The sequence below is a fragment of the Carassius carassius genome, chromosome 12, assembly GCF_963082965.1.
Source record: "Carassius carassius chromosome 12, fCarCar2.1, whole genome shotgun sequence".
NCBI classification, from domain to species: domain Eukaryota; kingdom Metazoa; phylum Chordata; class Actinopteri; order Cypriniformes; family Cyprinidae; genus Carassius; species Carassius carassius.
This window is the reverse complement of record NC_081766.1, coordinates 28,081,608-28,099,911: the sequence shown is the minus strand read 5'-3', so window position 1 is coordinate 28,099,911 and position 18,304 is coordinate 28,081,608. Positions and strand designations below refer to the sequence as shown.

General features: G+C 35.2%; 1 protein-coding gene and 1 long non-coding RNA gene across 2 annotated transcripts; one reads left to right on the top strand and one right to left on the bottom strand.

The window, feature by feature from the left end:
• Nucleotides 1–143: 143 nt before the first annotated feature.
• On the bottom strand, nt 144–4,023 carry LOC132154281 (phosphotriesterase-related protein-like). Its single transcript, XM_059562839.1, has 5 exons — nt 3,921–4,023; nt 2,188–2,631; nt 1,233–1,498; nt 847–987; nt 144–640 (listed from the first exon to the last, which is right to left on the bottom strand). Exons 2-5 carry the CDS (start codon nt 2,617–2,619, stop codon nt 430–432), a joined length of 1,050 nt encoding a protein of 349 aa, XP_059418822.1. The 5' UTR covers nt 2,620–2,631; nt 3,921–4,023; the 3' UTR covers nt 144–429.
• Nucleotides 4,024–10,719: 6,696 nt separating this feature from the next.
• On the top strand, nt 10,720–11,512 carry LOC132154280 (uncharacterized). Its single transcript, XR_009437141.1, has 3 exons — nt 10,720–10,845; nt 11,184–11,272; nt 11,353–11,512. It is a non-coding gene; the product is annotated as an uncharacterized LOC132154280 (long non-coding RNA).
• Nucleotides 11,513–18,304: the final 6,792 nt, after the last annotated feature.

Sequence of the window (18,304 nt, the reverse complement as noted above, 5' to 3'; positions counted from 1 at the left end):
TTGATTTATAAATTTGAAGAATTTTTTTTTTAAGAAGAGTCTGGTTAGTGTTTAACTTAGGGTTAGTGAGATACGGATCTTACACAAAGATTAGAAATAGTTTTTTCATGGCATCAATGGTTCCATGAAGAAACACTCAACTATTGCACTGCACAAAAGGTTCTTTATAAAAGGTTCTTAGATTATTAAAATATTCTTAATAATAACAAACTAATGGTTCTTTTAAGAGCTGCTAAAAGTTTATTTGGGGAACCCAAAATGCGTAGCTATGAAAACCCCTTTTGAACCTATTTTTAAGAGTGTACATGTATTAATGTTCACCAAAGTAAGGAATTTAGCACCAAAATCAACTGGACAACAGTGTTCCTAGCAATACAAATTTGAAATTATTTTTGGTATGTTTACTTGATGATTTTTAAGGCAGCTGGTTTATTTAAATCTCAGCCATTGTTTGGGATTCTCTATCAGTATTTTGTCCACCTGGTTCTGAGCGATACCTCGAGACAGCATTTTGGGAACAATATTCTTCAGGATGTGGGAGAAGCCATGGCCGCCATACTTGGTCAGTCGGTGCTTGGTGTGAATATCATGGGCAATGAGGATTCTGTCTTCATACCCTTCCCTGATCAGGAAAGCCAAGCTAGTGGAGACAAAAATGACTCTCAATGATCCGTTGACATTATATAAAAATGGATAGTCTCATTAAATTGGTGCATTAATCAAATTGGCATGTTTATAGAATATAATTATGTACTGATTAGCAAAAAAACAGAAAATGATGCAGATCTTTATGACCTATCTACTTTAATGTAATACCTGCTGTGTCTGCTGGACACAGATACTCACTTCTGAACTCTCTGGCTGTCGCTGGGCATGTCAACATACAGGTTGAATGGGTAATTCAGCAACTCTGTGCCAAAGAGGTCATATTCAAGGTAGCTCCCCATCTTTGCAAACTCCAGTAATTTTTGCTGATCAAATATGGTCCTATAAGACATTAGTGCTGAGTGCACATTCAGATACAATGCTTTTCTGAATAAAGACTGAAAGAGTTGTTGGAAGCTTCATGTCATGTGACCATGGTGTAGTATTTGTTTATAGCCTACATTTAGCTACTTCTGCTGATTGTTTTCAGGCTTCAAAACACATAAAAGTTGTGTGAATTTATGATTATCATGATGAACAAATTGTGTAAGGACGCAGTATGCAGGTGTTTTCTCATTTCTCCATACCTGTCAAGATGAGACATGACTGTTTTGGAGATATCTCCACCTGCTTCTTGCAGAATGCGGATGACCTCCCCAGGAGCGGCTTCGTTCCGTCCGGGGTGGATGATGACCGGGCAGCCGAGTTGAGTCTGAGCGTGAGCGGTGGCTCGCAGGACCTTCTTCTCACTCTCTGTGATTGGCCAGCTAGTACCGATCTCTCCAATCACACCACAGCGGATATCAGTACCGTCTGCTCCATGAAGGACCTCACTGACAATGATATCAGTAAGCTTGTGGGGAAAAAAAGACGACTCACTTGAGAAATGGGAATAAATCATTTCCATCACTTTGAAAATAGAAAAAAGCATCAACAGGTTTACAATGTAGACCACTGGAATTTTTTTTTTTTGCATTATTAGAATTTAAAAGAACATTTTTCTATTGAAATATTTTTAAATATAATTTATTCTGATGATGCAACACTGGATTTTTAATATATATATATATATATATATATATATATATATATATATATATATATATATTTATATATATTAAAAATCCAGTGTTGCATCATCAGAATAAATTATATTTAAAAATATTTCAAATTTCAAATTTCAAATTTCAAAAATTCAAATTAATGTTAAATGTTTGTAATGTTTTCCACAAATAAGCAGCACCAATTATAAATTATGATAATTAAGCACCAAATCGGCATTTCGGAATGACTGAACATTTAAATTTGATATCACAAGAATAAAGTACATTTTAAAACAAATTACGACAGAACACAGTTATTTTTTAGTAGTTGTAATAATATTTCACAATGTTACCATTTTACAGTTTAAAAAAAAAAAAAAAAGGCAGCCTTGGTGAGCATAAGAGACTTCTTTCAAAAACACTACACACACACACACAAATTATTCCAAACTTTTGATTGACAGTGTAGTTACAAGCCCATACACACAGACACACACACCTTCTCAACCGTCATCTTTCTTGTCTCATCAGAGTGGGTCACGTCCACGTAGTACCCTGCTCCGGCTATGATATGCACACCCGTCTCTTTAGCCAGCTGCCTCAGAGCAGGCAGGTTTCGGGTGATGCCCGTGGTGGTGTTCTCCACTATGGATCCTCCTCCTGCTTTACGGTAAGACAACAGCTCTTCCTTCACTGTTTCGATCTCTTGATTCAACAGCAGGTTCTCATTGTGGCAGTAAGGATTCTGCTGCAACCAGTGAAGATGCTTCATCTCAATGGGAGCTGCAGCAAGACCCTCATCTCCGGGTGCCGGGGGAACATGGCTGCACTCAAACGTCATCGTAAGGTGTTCGTGGGTCATGGTGCGGCCCAGCTGATCGGGCTCTATCAGACCCAACACTGTCTGGACCTTACCGCTCTGTTCAGGCATGGTTCGGCAACCCTGTCCAATAAACATTTACATTCACTAAAATAAATCGGATTGCCAAGCATTTTTTATGTTGGTTATGCAACACAGATGTATATTTTGCAGTCTATGTTTTATATATATATATATTTAAATATATTATTTTTCTTTCAACTTATCTCTCCATTTCTACCAAGAAAGAAATAGTTGCATGCTTGAAGAAGACAAAGTGCATGCTTGGCTGGTGAAGAAAAGAAAAAAAAAAATTCAATCATAAGGGATGTAATGGGTACGCCACAGCTTAGTGGTTTGGACTTTGAGCTTTTTTTGACTATTACTATTATTATTATTTATTTATTTATTAATAATAAACAACAAAGATTACAGTATGTATAAAACAAACAGAAAAAAATACATACAAAACACCTTTCAATAATAAACTACTTAGGGCTTAATAGATATCAGAAAAAGCAATATAATATAAAAATTCTTGGACAGAAAGTAGTCAAAAAAATTTATAAATAATGAAAAAAGAGGGCAAACAAATAAAGTTACAAGGATATTAAGGAAAAGTCTTAAACACGACACAAATTATAGATGTTTTTATAGCTTTCTTGTTAACAGATGTTAAAATTGTATTTAAATACAACTTCAGTTCTTGTTTGAAGATGTTAAAGTGGGGTTTAAATTTAGTATATTTACATTTATGGACAAAACTTTCCAAGAAATAACATAAGTTTATCCAAAAGAATGTGTTTATAACATAAAGAGAAATCATAATATATATATTTATATAATATATATATATATTTAAAGATATTTCTTCAACTTTTTTTGTTAAGAAAAATTTCTGAGGGAGTTGCCAAACATATGCCCAATTAATATAATAAAAAAAGGTTGTTCCAATATGAAGTGGGCTTAGAATTAGAAGTAACAAGGTCCAAAAATAAAGATTTTTGAACAGAGAGGTTTGGACTTTGAGTTGATTGAAGAATAACGTTACAGACTGCATTTAATGCAGTTCACCAAATACGGAATACACAAGTAAATTTAACTTGCAATGCATTCAAACAAATGCACGTGCCGTCGAGATTGTTAACAGTTCAATATAACCATGTAGACGTATTCACATCAAGCAACAAGAGACTGAAAAAATTCTGAAATTATACAGAACTACTACACAGACTGCGAGACTTCCTCGTTTAAAACGTTCGTGGCAACAGATTTACAGCATGCAATGTAACTAGCTGCTATTTTTCAATCAAACAACGTTACGCAGTTAGTGATTCTAAATAAACAATGAAGGATAAAGTGAGAAACAAGACCTGCAGGCAAGTTCAACTTCCAATTTAGCACTGATAGCGGAGCAACAAGGTCTCGCGATTTTATGTATACATCGCGAGACTTGATAATAACATCTTTAAACTGAAGGATACTGAAGTGTTAACAGCGAAACAATTAAATTGATAAACAATTAGATTATTAAGAATGAATGCAGTACCTCTAATTCGAAGATGTGACTCGTTCGCCTGTGTTTAACCTTTGAATCTGTTAAGCCACGCCCCCTTTCTGTTCACTGGCATTTGTGAGAAGTGTACTACATTATATAAGGGCTCTGTGTGGAAATCTGGACTCGAAAAATACACCCTCACTCAAGTGAGTGCCTTAAGCAAATAAAGCCTGTTATTGTGAAACTATTTATTATTACGAAGCTGAAAATCCAGTAGGCTACTACTTTTGTGATAGGTTATATATGGAATGTTTAAACAATAAATGTTGTGCTTCCATGAGAACCGCATGGTGAAAAAAAACCAACTTAATCCAGCAAGAAAAGAAAAGAAAAAAAAAGAAACATGATTACTATAGTGTACAATGATTACCATAATTTAGCCATGCGCTAATCATAGTTTAACCATGGTATTTGTGGTTACTGTGATATTATAAAACGTAATCAATACAAAAAAAACATTTGGTAAGTGTTATATACACTGCTGCTATTTTTACCGCCTTATGAAAATGGTTTACCAGATGTAGGGATATCATAAATCTTGGTAAGTTTTATTTGTTATTAGAATCACAGCAAGTGAAGTCAAATCAAGTCAACTTTATTTGTATAGCGCTTCATACAATACCGCTTGTGTCAAAGCTGCTTCACAGTGTTAAACAGAAGAAGAAAAAATGTGTGCTGATACGATAGAAAACCGTAATTTCACTATGATTTCAATCTTTAATATGGCTTAAGTCAAGCTATCAAGGTTACATTTTCACAGAATATTCTTTATGAAGGCTGATAATATTCCATATTGAGAAAACAATTTATGCAACAAAATGAACATACGTATATGCAAAGCCTGATCTAACCATTGATCTATGATTTTAAAGTGGCATGTTGAGCTGTGATACATTTTCTCTGTGCAAGTCTGATCTAACTAATAGTGACAGGTCCCGGGGAGTTATCTGACCGGGATTTGTGAACAAAATTAGTCCTGAGAGAGAGCAGGAAAGACTATTAAGTATCAACCCACTGCACATTGCCAAACAGCTGTGGGCTTCTCATGACAGTTTTAATTTATCCCCTGTGAAATATAAAAAGCCTGTGCTCACTGTTAGTAAAAATATTTATTATTAATCAGTAATCTGATTTTTATTAATCTTGATTTGGCTTGTTATTAGTCTTATTTGGCTTTTTCTCTATACCTTTTATAATCCATTAGCAAGACAGCAATAACACCGTTTATGATGAAATGACCTCCACAGACCTTGTTGTAAATATTGTTTCTGACAGTGTACAGCCACAAAAATATATAATATTATTTTTGAAGATGTTGTTCAGCTGAACAATGGGCCAGATGAGTCATGCACTGACTCTTGTGATGTGAATTTATTCACAGACTATTCTAGATTCACTTGATATATCTGGTCCAGTGTGAAGACCCCAAGACCTTATCAAAAGCAAATGGATATATAAATGGATAGATCATCCAAAAATTTAAATTGTCATCATTTACTCATGATACTTTTGTTTATATAAAAAAGGAGGTATTATTATAAATATTTCTGTTTAATTTTTTATTCATTACATGGGGTTCAGTGTTGGACCCCAACAGGGCTGGGAAGGTTAAGCTTAAGCTTAAATCCTCTCATAATTAGGGTGAATTCCGGTAAAGTGGGCCACGTTTTATTAAATGTGTCATTTTGATAATCAGAAGGAAACTTTTATTTTCTTTATCACATTAGTTATCTTTAAGGTTCAGTTGTAACATTTTAATTTAAATTCAGTTATTATGATATGTTATTTAGAAGGTAGGCCTATATACCAATAAATATTTTGAGGCCATGCACTTGTAACATGATCAAGGATGAGACGAAGCAAGAATTCATATGCAAGCACAGTTTAATTGACAAAAGCACAAACACAGAAAATTCAGACCTGAAACAAGGAGTAAATCTATAGAAGGGCATCAGGAACAAGAACACATGCAGGAACAATGACCAACAAATGACAACTGATCACAGGGGTATAAATACACAGGTTAAGGCCATGTCCACACGTACACAAATCTTTTTATCAATTGAGTTCTTCCTTGAAATTTTTTTTGGGAAAAAATCTGTCTGCATGAAAATGCAAACAACCTTATAATGTAGAAATGAAAATATTATTGTTAAAGGACTTACTTGAGGCAAGGATTTATTAACATCAATTGTATTCATTCAATGAACAAAGTTAGTTGACAAGTTGTTCCACGTTATAGTTATTAGAATGTCTAAATTGGACTTTCAAAAAGTATAACCATTTAATTTATATTCTGACATTCTGTGCATACACACTGAACATAGTACAATCAAACTTAAATGGCCCTACCTGAATAACCCTTCTATGAGATGATGTGATTTAACGAGCAAAAGTTTTATCTTTAAAGTATTAGCTCCTTTGTACATCTCTTAAAGCTCTCCTAAAACTCACATTTACATGCAGATAAGTCATCACTTTGAGGCCTGTTTATATTTTCTGACCAATGCCTGTATCTCACCTGAACAAATAAATAATTTGATTGGTGGATAAAATTTATCTTGACACATCTGTGGAAGCATCAGGCAGAAGAATATTCAAAGCTGACACGGATCTGCAGCCTTGGGTGTGAATTAGTTCAACATAATTTCTCTATTCTGCCTGATAGACTGTAAACCATTACAGTTTATGCAAATCTGAGATTATTTGGCACAAGATTCATATCAGCGTGTGGTTCTCTCATAACACATCTGAAGTGTTGAGAGAGGAGTTCAATTTGTGCTGTGCCAAAAATGCTCTGGATACATTCAGGCAGAAGCTTCCTTGTACATTTGTGAGAGAAACAGGCCAGAAGAAAGACTTTTTTGGCCTTTTAGGTCTTTATATAATTAACAAAACTAAATGTAAGTATTCAGTTTAAGCATGTACTTTTGTCCCATGCTATTATGCTGTAGACATGAATTAAACCTTAAATGAAGGTCACCTAACTTTGTGTGTGTGTGTGTATACAAAAAGAGGGAAAATGTTGTATACCAGTAATCATTCCATTTCAGTAAAAACCTGTGTGATGTTTTCAAGGCAATAAAAAAAAACCTGCCCTCGCTTCTGGGAAACAGACACCTGTTTGAATGCTACACATCAACTGACTGAAACAACAATACTTTAGTTGTTCAGATGTTAAAGGACAAAAACAGGAATTATCGACCCTAAAATAAAAATTTACTCACCTTCGGGCCTTTCAGAATGTCAGGGTTTATTTCTTCTTTGGAACAGATTTGGAGAAATTTACCATTACATAACTTGCTCACCGATGGATCCTCTGCAGTGAATGGGTGCCGTCAGTATGAGAGTCCAAGCAGCTAATTAAAACATCACAATAATAATAATAATAATAATAATAATAATAATAATAATAATAATAATACCATTTAAAAATAAATAAATAAATAAATAAAATTATTGTGGTTGACTATCATAAATGTAAAGGTCAGCTGGTTAGATAGTTGGATGAGTTGTTTGGATGAGTTATTTATTTATTATTAATTATTATTTTTGTTTTATGTTATATATACTCATTGATGCATATAAAAAATATCATTGAAATATCATTTTCTATCTCACTGCCAATCAAGTATTCAGACAGACCATGGTATATTATATAGACATAATTATTTTAAAAACAAAAACAATAATCACTAAAACTGAACAATTAAATGGCTTATTGTGAATTAAAAAAACGATAGAATAAAGTTATAGGAACAAAGAAACATTTTCCATTTATCTTATCTGAGAGAAAAAAAGTAGAATTAACTTGATACGGTTGATACGCTTGATACGGTGAAATTGTTAATTTATTGTTAATAAAAATACCTTGTTTTTTCTGTGTGTGTGGGGGGGGTGTACAAGTTTAAATGGTTTATAAAGACACAAAGTATAATGACAGGTGTAACACTGTGAACATGGTTTATGAGGACACTCTTTTTAAAAATATAAAAATGCAGAAAGTGTTCTGGGATGGGTAGGTTTAGGGTTAGGGTAATGGGATAGAAAATACAGTTTGTACAATATAAAAACCATTAGACCTATGGAGAGTCTCTGTAAACCACATATACCAAAATTTTGTGGTGGAGGACTAGAGAATTGGGGCAGAACACCTCAGCAACCACATAGCAACACTCACAATGCCATAATCAAAAGCAGTTAATTGCATAAACAAAAATACATATTGTTTTGTTCAGTTGACTTTATCAGCCAACTGTTTAATGGTTATTTTCAGTGGTTTGATAAATCTTGACTATAATAAACATGGGTGTGAAATAATTTCCCCACTCTAATGAACAAAAGAAAGGTGGATATACTATATAAAAGTAAGGAAGTCATATTAAACAGGGGTTTGTTTCCCAAAAGCAACTATGGTTGTAAGTCCGTCATTACCAATAGAGTTCAATGGAACCAACGAGCATAGCTAACTATGCTTTTTGTATACGCACCCCAAAACGTGTTTCACTCACCATTTTAGAAGTCACCTGACTGCAGTCTTTCTGAAAAAGTGCAGCTCATCTGCATTAGGGCTCTCATTACTGCTGCTGATGTGATAATTCACTCCGCTGTATGCTGTGGAGGCAAAGAAGTATGAAAAAGAACTGAATGCACCTCATTCGCCATCGCAATCTCCCAGCAAGACCTCTGATTAATTTATGGAGAACCCTGCTCTCTCAGTGTGGGCTCGTGGCTTTGAAGGATAGGGATGAGAAATGGTGCTTTGCATCTCAATTTCAAACCTCAGAAGAATAAAGCACCCACTGTGTTGATGACAGATGTTAACATCTTGAGTCTTCGGAGAGATAAATGTCAATGACTTGTTTTATTCTTTTGATCAAATATAAAGTAAAAACATGCAGCCTCAGGCAAAAGCTACATTTTCAGTTCTGCTGTTAACTTTTGTTACTTTTGTTGATTTTCATTGACTATCTTCATATAAAGCTATATAGAACTTAAAGGGATAGTGTACTCTGCCTCATTTCATTCCAAACCTGACTGATTTTTTTTCTGTGGAACATAAAAAGATATTATGGAAAATATTATATCTTATTACAGTGGTCCACAGTGACAGTAGACATTTAGAGTATAATATATCTGAAATATTATCTGTTTCAAATAAATGCTGTTCTTTTGAACTTGCTATTTAATAAAGATTATCACTGTTTGCTCATTAATATGAAGCAGAACAACTGGTTTCAAATTTAATAAAACAAATTAAGAAAATAAGAAATGTTTCTTGAGCACCAAAGTAGCATATTAGAATGATTTCTGAAGGATCATGTGACACTGAAAACTGGAGTAATGGCTGCAGAGAATTTGCTATCAAAAGGAATAAATTACATTTTAAAATATATTTAAAATAGAAAACGTTTATTCTAAACTGTAATAATATTTCACAGAATTACTGTTTTTTTCAACCCCAAACACACACAGCAAAAATTGGAGAGTTGAAATTTCTGTGTTAAACATTTCCGAGTTGATTTCAACACCCAAAGAGTAATTTTAACACATTCAGAGTAAAATGGTGTTTGGTGTTGGAGTTATTTCACAGAGTTGATCATCAGTGTTAAACAAACTCCATAGAGACGTAATTAGACTCCGCCCATGCATTTCCAATCGTCCCTGGTGAAATCCATGAAGACGTCGCCATTATCCTCGTGTGGCTTTTAAAGGTAAGTTAAATTGAATCATACTTTTACATTTATGATTGGTGCTTATTCAGTAGAGAATGTACAACATAACATGCTATGGAGCACTGTGCATAAACGTATATTAGGCTGTGTGTGTGCGTTCGCTTCCACGTTTTAAGTTAACGTACATCGTGGCAGCGGTTTACTACGCTCGCGCTTTTCGATTTAACTAAAACAAGGAATCAAATTATAACAGCTTGGCCTCAAATTAATTAAAATGATTTACCGAAATTAATAAAACGAACCATCTTTTACAAAGCCTCGTTTATTGCCATCGTCGACGTGATTAGCTTCGTTAGCTAGCTAAGTTACTGTATGAACAGCAGAAGTATGTGAAGCTGGACTGCATTGAAGAGAGGTTTAACTTTATGCAATTTCACGTCAAAGGATGTTTTTTTTCTTACTCCTTTAAAATAACTAAGAATTTGATTAAAATCTGATAAATTCTGTGTATTGTGTTGTTGCCTCATTTCTGTATTTGCCTTTATCATATAATGTTCTGTAGAAGGGGATACATTGGAAAAAATAATTCATATTTACATTTTGCTTGCATCATAAAGATACGTTTTCAAATCAGACATTTGTTGTGAAGCAAGAAAGGGCGTCAACTTAAATATTTTTTTCTAATTTTTTTTCACTTATTGAGAAATTTTGCTTGCCACCTAATGCAACAGGGACAGAAGTCGATGCAGAAATATTCAGTGACCTCATTGGGCAAGGCTGTGGTGCTGACTGTTTTCTCAAATGATGGTGAGCTTTATTGAACGTTTAAGTTGTGTTATCAAGCAACTCAGGATAAATATGATAAATTGGCTATTTCTGATTCTTGTACTGGTCATCACAATATTTGTAATATTTTAATACTTTAATTATTTAGAATTTTCAGACTCTTTGTCTTCTGAGAAGTCTGACAAAAGCAACAGTTCAAGTGCATCGACTGTAATCTTACATGAGGTCCCTAACAAGAGACAAAGAAAAGAGGACACATCTGCACTGTCTGCAAAACAGGTTAGAACAGAGCTTTTTATGTCAGTGTCCTAAAGGTTCTGTTCACACAGAAATGAAAATTATCCAAAATATATAATTTTTTAACCCCTCTGAGTCTGTGGTAATTAATGAATCACCAAGGTCATTTTTAATTTTTAGTTGGTCGAGGATGTTCTAAAATTAAGGTGGTGAAGGAGTATCAAGAAATAGAAACTCTAACAGATGCCACAAGAAGACAAATGATCAACACACTGGTGGCTCACGTGATTGATACACATGGGTATTTTAATTTATTTTATAAAAAAAAAAAGCTGCATGACCATTGTATAAATTAAGACCAATTTGATATCTTCTCTTAGGCAACTCCCTATTAAAGCTATCAGAGAACAGTATGCTCTTGGCATAGTGATACTGTTCCCTCAGAGATCCATATTCCAAGAAAGGCTACGTAAGTCATCGTCTGCATGACCCTTTCATGTTATAATTGCAATGTTATGATATCTGACATAGAAATGTGATTCTTTTAAGGAACACTTTTATGATGCTGCAAGCAACATAGGATACAATGCTTAGCATATGAAAACAGTCCACAGGAAGATTAGACGAGGATCTTTGCCACTAGACAGCCCTCATGATGTTTCTCCAGGAGGCCCAAAATGCCAAAGGGCTACTAATTTTGGAGGGCAACTTGATGGGAGTGCTTGCAAAGAGGCCATTTCTTTGCTCAGCCATACCACAGAGGTTTGGAATAACATGTTTTCACAAGAATGCAATTTGAGAATATTGTTTATAGTTTAATATCTTCTTAAAGGTTGGTCAAGACTTCACTCCTTCCTGTTTGACACTGAGACATCCTCCAGGCTGCTTCAGAAGAGGGACACATTCTTCAGGCCAAATGTCATTAAAGACACCAAGCAACTTACTTCAACAGCAGAGATGAGTCAGTTTTTGCTCTCAGCAGAATGTCCTGAAGGAAGTGACCTTCATGAGACAAGTAAGTTGTATTTGATTTGCTTGTTTTTACACATCTGCTATATTTGCAGTTACAGTTACAATATATTTTGCTTTGATGACAAAAAAATATTAAAATTCAGGAACTTCAGTTGTTTTCCGTATTAATAGCAAATAAATAACTTGCACTACATAAAATCTTTAAAAAGACTACATTAACCAGGTGAATGTTTAAAATGCTTTCTATTCTTCAACTTAAAATATTTAATTAGAAGGTTTAGAATAATTAATTCATGTGTTGTTTTTTGTTTTCATGTGAATTTCATCTCTAGTTTACGACCGGGAAATGGCATCCCTTCTTTAACTGATACATCTCCTTCCACCATCACCAGGAGGACTGAAGTCTCCAAAAATCAGTCCATGTGATGCTGCTGAAAGACTTGTAATCTTTCATAAGGTATTGACATTTTAATATTGTGTTTTGGGTTGCTCTAACATGGAGATTTAAAATCATTCATATGCATTATCATATTGCACCAGCCGTTGAGTTGTTTGAACAGTCACTTTTATACTGTTGTTTTCTCTTACTGGACATTATGTTTGTGTCTAATATTCAATGTTCATTTTAAGTTTAGTCATGCTGCAGTTTGGAGGAGCCCCTCAACAACATCCAGCATCAGCATCCGTACCTCCTTGCTGTTGGACGCCAGAAAAGCAAGACTGAGTGCTTCTACATCATCTTGGATAAGCATCTCATCCCATGCCAGGCAAACTGTTCCCTTGGAGCATTTGATGAACTTTTCAAGGCACATTTTGTGTTCAATTTGTCCTATGATGGTGCACTTGTGAACTTTTACACATTCCTGCAGACAACAGTGTATAACATTGATGAAGGTAAAATGAAGTAGTCTCCCAGGGTTAGAGATTTGAGAGCCAGACTGCTCAACCAGAAAGTAACCTTAACTTAGTCGGGCAGTATGATGTTGACAGAATGCTAATCTGTTTTATTTGTCAAAAAGACCACCCAGACAGTCAACAGCTGATTTCACTTTTAAGAGGTGAGAATAACAAATAAACAAGTCATTGGCAAATATTTTGTGTGCTGTTGTTTATTTAACATTATTTTGTAGATCTTTTGAGACTGTACAGATTTAACCACCTAAAACATGCAACTCTGAACAGTGTTATTTTAACACTTTTTTTGGAGTCAAATTAGGAACTCCGGCATTGTGTTAAATATTTAACTATTTTGAAAGTGTTATTTTAACTCCGGAGAGTGTGGAGCTATATAAACTCTGAAAAAGTGTTGAAATCAACTCTGTGAGAGTTAATTTAACACTGGACTTTTTGCTGTGCAGTAATACAGGTTAATACAGTACTTTTGACAATTATACTATAATAATGCAATCTGCATACACACAAAATAATAAAGATGCTTTGAGAGGCTCAGTTTCAAAGTCCATTTCAGTCCTATCAAATAGCCGAATTCTCCTCCAAATTGTGGAATCGCTCACATGCAAACTCCCGCTGGGATGTGATTTGACATTTATGCAGCATAAGCTTTCATCTAGCACCCATTTATGAAATGCAGAGTTGTTCTGATTTTTCCTGTTGACGTTTTATGAACAAAAAGGGCTTGAACAAATACTCAGGGAACTAATTCTGATATATGCTTTTATATTAAGATATTTACTTTTGTAAGGTTTGGTGATATGCAAATTGCCTGTTGCTTCATTTGTATCACCAGCGGAAAACATGTGGAATATAATCAAATTAACATGAGAATTAGCGAGGACAGACTACAGAGATCATTTAAATGTTTCAAATTGGAATTAATACTTATTCAATTTTAATTTTTAATCTATTTAGTTTGTGTTTATTTTTTATGCCAAACGTGATTGATCGTGCAGTAAAAAGTGGGAGAGAAAATGATAGAATGGCGTCATCTGCTGGTTCTACTCAGTTACTACAATTATACTGAAATATAATTACAAGCACTTCATACATTTCAAAGGCTTTTATCAACAATTACATGAGATTTATGCAAAGAGACAGTATTTGCAGTGTTGGCCCTTCTTTTTCAGGACCTCTGCAATTCGACTGGGAATGCTCTCAATCAACTTCTGGGCCAAATCCTGACTGATAGCAACCCATTCTTTCATAATCACTTCTTGGAGTTTGTCAGAATTAGTGGGTTTTTGTTTGTCCACCCGCCTCTTGAGGATTGACCACAAGTTCTCAATGGGATTAAGATCTGGGGAGTTTCCAGGCCATGGACCCAAAATTTCAACATTCTGGTCCCCGAGCCACTTAGTTATCACTTTTGCCTTATGGCACAGTGCTCCATCGTGCTGGAAAATGCATTGTTCTTCACCAAACTGTTGTTGGATTGTTGGAAGAAGTTGCTGTTGGAGGGTGTTTTGGTACCATTCTTTATTCATGGCTGTGTTTTTGGGCAGAATTGTGAGTGAGCCCACTCCCTTGGATGAGAAGCAACCCCACACATGAATGGTGTCAGGATGCTTTACTGTTGGCATAACACAAGACTGATGGTAGCGCTCACCTTTTCTTCTCCGGACAAGCCTTTTTCCAGATGCCCCAAACAATCGGAAAGGGGCTTCATCGGAGAATATGACTTTGCCCCAGTCCTCAGCAGTCCATTCACTATACTTTCTGCAGAAGATCAATCTGTCCCTGATGTTTTTGGAGAGAAGTGGCTTCTTTGCTGCCCTTCTTGACACCAGGCCATCTTCCAAAAGTCTTGGCCTCACTGTGCATGCAGATGCTCTCACACCTGCCTGCTGCCATTCCTTAGCAAGCTCTGCACTGGTGGCACTCCGATCCCGCAGCTGAATCCTCTTTAGGAGACGATCCTGGCGCTTGCTGGACTTTCTTGGATGCCCTGAAGCCTTCTTTACAAGAATTGAACCTCTTTCCTTGAAGTTCTTGATGATCCTATAAATTGTTGATTTAGGTGCCATCTTAGTATCCACAATATCCTTGCCTGTGAAGCCATTTTTATGCAACGCAATGATGGCTGCACGCGTTTCTTTGCAGGTCACCATGGTTAACAATGGAAGAACAATGATTTCAAGCATCACCCTCCTTTTAACATGTCATGTCTGCCATTCTAACCCAATCAGCCTGACATAATGATCTCCAGCCTTGTGCTCGTCAACATTCTCTCCTGAGTTATCAAGACGATTACTGAAATGATTCTAGCCACGAGGAGAACACTGCCAGTCCAGGTTTATTTTAATGTTATTATTATTTGTTTTTATTTTTATTCTATGAAGATACTCTTTTCAACTTCTACACTATCGTTCAAACAACTGTCAACAAGATCAATGTAATGATCAATATGTTGTGACACACAAAAAAGAACTGCAGATTTTTTATCTCAAAATATATAAAAGGAAAAAAATAAAAATAAAAATAAAAAAGTTGAGTATTTCAAAAGGGGACACAAAAATATCACTTTGGTATAATTTTCAGCAGTTTTGGACAGCAAAGTTTGTATTCTTGTCAAAAGTTTGTCTTGAAATTCCCAGCAAGTCATGGGGTAAAAAATTACGCTAATTATAATTTTATTTGAAATAAATAGCATTATATGCAAAGAAGTGTCTAACAAAGAAGATAAATCTCTCTAATGCTATTTATGTATTAATAAGGGTATTTATTTATTTATTTATTTTGCTATGTCACACCATAGGACAAATTTATGGTAGAGTTTAGTAAAAATGTAAAAAAAAGAAAAAAAAAAAAGAAAAAGTGACAGATTTGACAAAGTTAGTTATCCTTTATCCTTTATCCTTTATATAGAGGGGTCATATGATGCGATTTCAATTTTCCTTTCTCTTTTGAGTGTTACAAGCTCTTGGTGCATGAAAAAGTTCTGTAAAGTTGCAAAGACTAAAGTCTCAAATCCAAAGAGATATTCTTTATCAAAGTTAAGACTCTGCTACGCCTCCCTAAAATGGCTTGTTCTTCACATGCCCTCAAATGTCTACGTCACAATGTGGAAATATTTGCGGATTTCTGCCCAAATGTTCACGCAAAGAAAGAAGGCATGATTTCAGTAACCACAGTAAATCTTGAAGTATCTAGGCGGAAGCAAAAGCACTTTATTTGGCCTTTCGAAAGTAGATGCATTTTTAAGATTATTTACAACAGAACAGCAACGCATTTTATGGACGACCATTTCTTGAACCTAGGAGAGGAGGTAATTCTGACTTTGCTACGATGTTATGTGTGTGTGTGTGTGTGTGTCTGTGAGAGAGAGAGAGAGAGAGAGAGAGAGAGCGAGAGAGAGAAAGAGAGAAAGAGAGAGACAGTCACACAGTGGAGTCAGCTGTCTTAACCGTCCGTGGCTTGTGTACTGAAACACATATGAGCTTCATCACTGTGTCTGTCACGCCACTCTGTTCCCCTTTTGGGTTTGAACTGATGGTAAAACTAAGGACATTATTAACTGTCTTTACATTTATTTTGAAAGATGAAGCTCGCGATTATGGAAAGGGGCATTACATTTCTGATGAGTGCTTGTGGTGTTTGGCCAATCACAATGCACTGGGTCAGTTGGCCAATCAGAGCAGACTGTGCTTGTCAGAAGGAGGAACTTTGTAGAAAACGACAGAGAGGTGGGGCATAAAGGACCTACAATAATGTACAGCATTTGAAAAATAATGTGTTTTCTGAACATTAAAGCATGTCAACATATTCTGTTACACCAAATACACAAAATAATGATCTTTAAAAAAGCATAATATGACCCCTTTAAGTACTGGCATCAAAATATAGATAATTATGATAACACTTCCATGTAGTTTATTTCTCCAAACTTTGAGTCCATAAATTACGTTGAGCTCCCGCACTGCCTGATCAGCTCTTCAAAACCTGCTGCAGTGGTGGCTTTTCCCAGTTCAGATATCAGCACTTTTATTGGTCCCTTTACGATTGGATGTCTTTATTTTATTTTTATTGGCTACTGAAGTTCCATCAAAGATTTGAATATCAGTTCAAATTTGTTGGCCTACTCAGTAACAAGCTATGATTTAAAAGTAAATTTAAGTACAGCTTTAAAAAAATATAGCCTACTAAAAAAGTACAAGTACCCCCCCCCCCCCCCCCCCCCCCCCAAAAAAAATAAGGCTACACACTAAACAATTTTTAAAATCTTATAAAATAAGATTTTCAAAAGAGACCACAAACTTGAGGACACACACACACAAAAAAAACTAGATTTAACCATTTTGCTCCTGTAGTGTGTGGTGTGTTGTCTTTGTCACATCGCGGCACAGCACACAATACAGGATCAAAACAGTAGGATTTTTTCATGGACCAACCCTCCATCCCAATGTTCATAATATCCCTTCTAAATAGTTTTGTGAGATTAGAATCAGTGTGTCCCAAAGCATAGTACAGTATGTTGAAAAGAGTAGCCCTGTGCCAAAAGTCCCCGGATGATCTACTACTGTATTTCAGGTCGTTTCTTTTTTTTTTTTTGTGGATCCATGCACACTCTAACACAATCCATTGCGTTTTGACGAATGATTCGGTTGAGAAATACAAAAAACAAATGTATTCTGTGTTATATTTCACCTTCAACAGCAATGTAAACTTTTATAAACATCTGTTTGTTCGTTAACTTTTAAAGGGTCATATGATGTTGCTAAAAATAACTTTATTTTTTGTATTTGGTGTAATGCAATGTGTTTATGATGTTTAGGGTTTAAAAAATACATTATTTTCCACATAATGTACATTATTGTTTCTCCTCTATGCCCCGCATTTCTGAAGTTCTTCGAGTATTACAAAGTCATCGGTCTGAAAAACGAGGTGAACACTGATTGGCCAGCTATCCAATGCGTTGTGATTGGCTGAATGCCTCAAGCATGTGACAGAAATGTTATGCCCCTTACCATGGCAGTTCCCAATCCCAGTCCTCATTCCACACCTGATTCAAATAACCAGCTCATTAGAAAAGAGTTTCGTGAATGAACTGCATTCCAATTTATATGATCCCTGCACCATGTTCATTGGAAATCCATTGAAGTTTACTTCACTTCCAAACATTCATTCATGGATTTGCGCTGCACTGCTGCCTGCAGCATCTTCACACACAGACGAGTTTGACATCTTATACCTTTGTAAGTAAATACAATTTAAATTCACGTCTCGCACACTTGAATGCCCTTTGAATGGAACATATACACTCTTTTCGAACTGGAATCATGGCGATATATCCGGTGATGTCAACTTCGCAGGGCTAGTACGGAACACTGGAACCATACTGAAATTCTGTGTAACACGACAAAAACAATATAACCCATTATAAACGAGGCAATTGTTGCATCCAGTGGAGCCATAATTACTGATTATAATAATGTATACTGTGTTTTTACATGTTGCGTATCATGCCGTGTAAACATAAAACCACGTCTGCATTTGTGATCGGAGAAATGACAAACAATAAACGCTACTCTACACTGCTTAAAACTGTGGCAAATTCTTTACATATGTATACTTA

Bases quoted from the DNA above. Each gene is read 5' to 3' on its own strand.
- LOC132154281 (XM_059562839.1), bottom strand. From the start codon at position 2,619: ATGCCTGAACAGAGCGGTAAGGTCCAGACAGTGTTGGGTCTGATAGAG. The intron at 988-1,232 runs GTATGGAGAAAT...AATGTCTTATAG, and splicing joins GTCATGTCTCATCTTGACAG to GACCATATTTGATCAGCAAA. The intron at 641-846 runs GTGAGTATCTGT...TGTCTCCACTAG, and splicing joins GACAGCCAGAGAGTTCAGAA to CTTGGCTTTCCTGATCAGGG.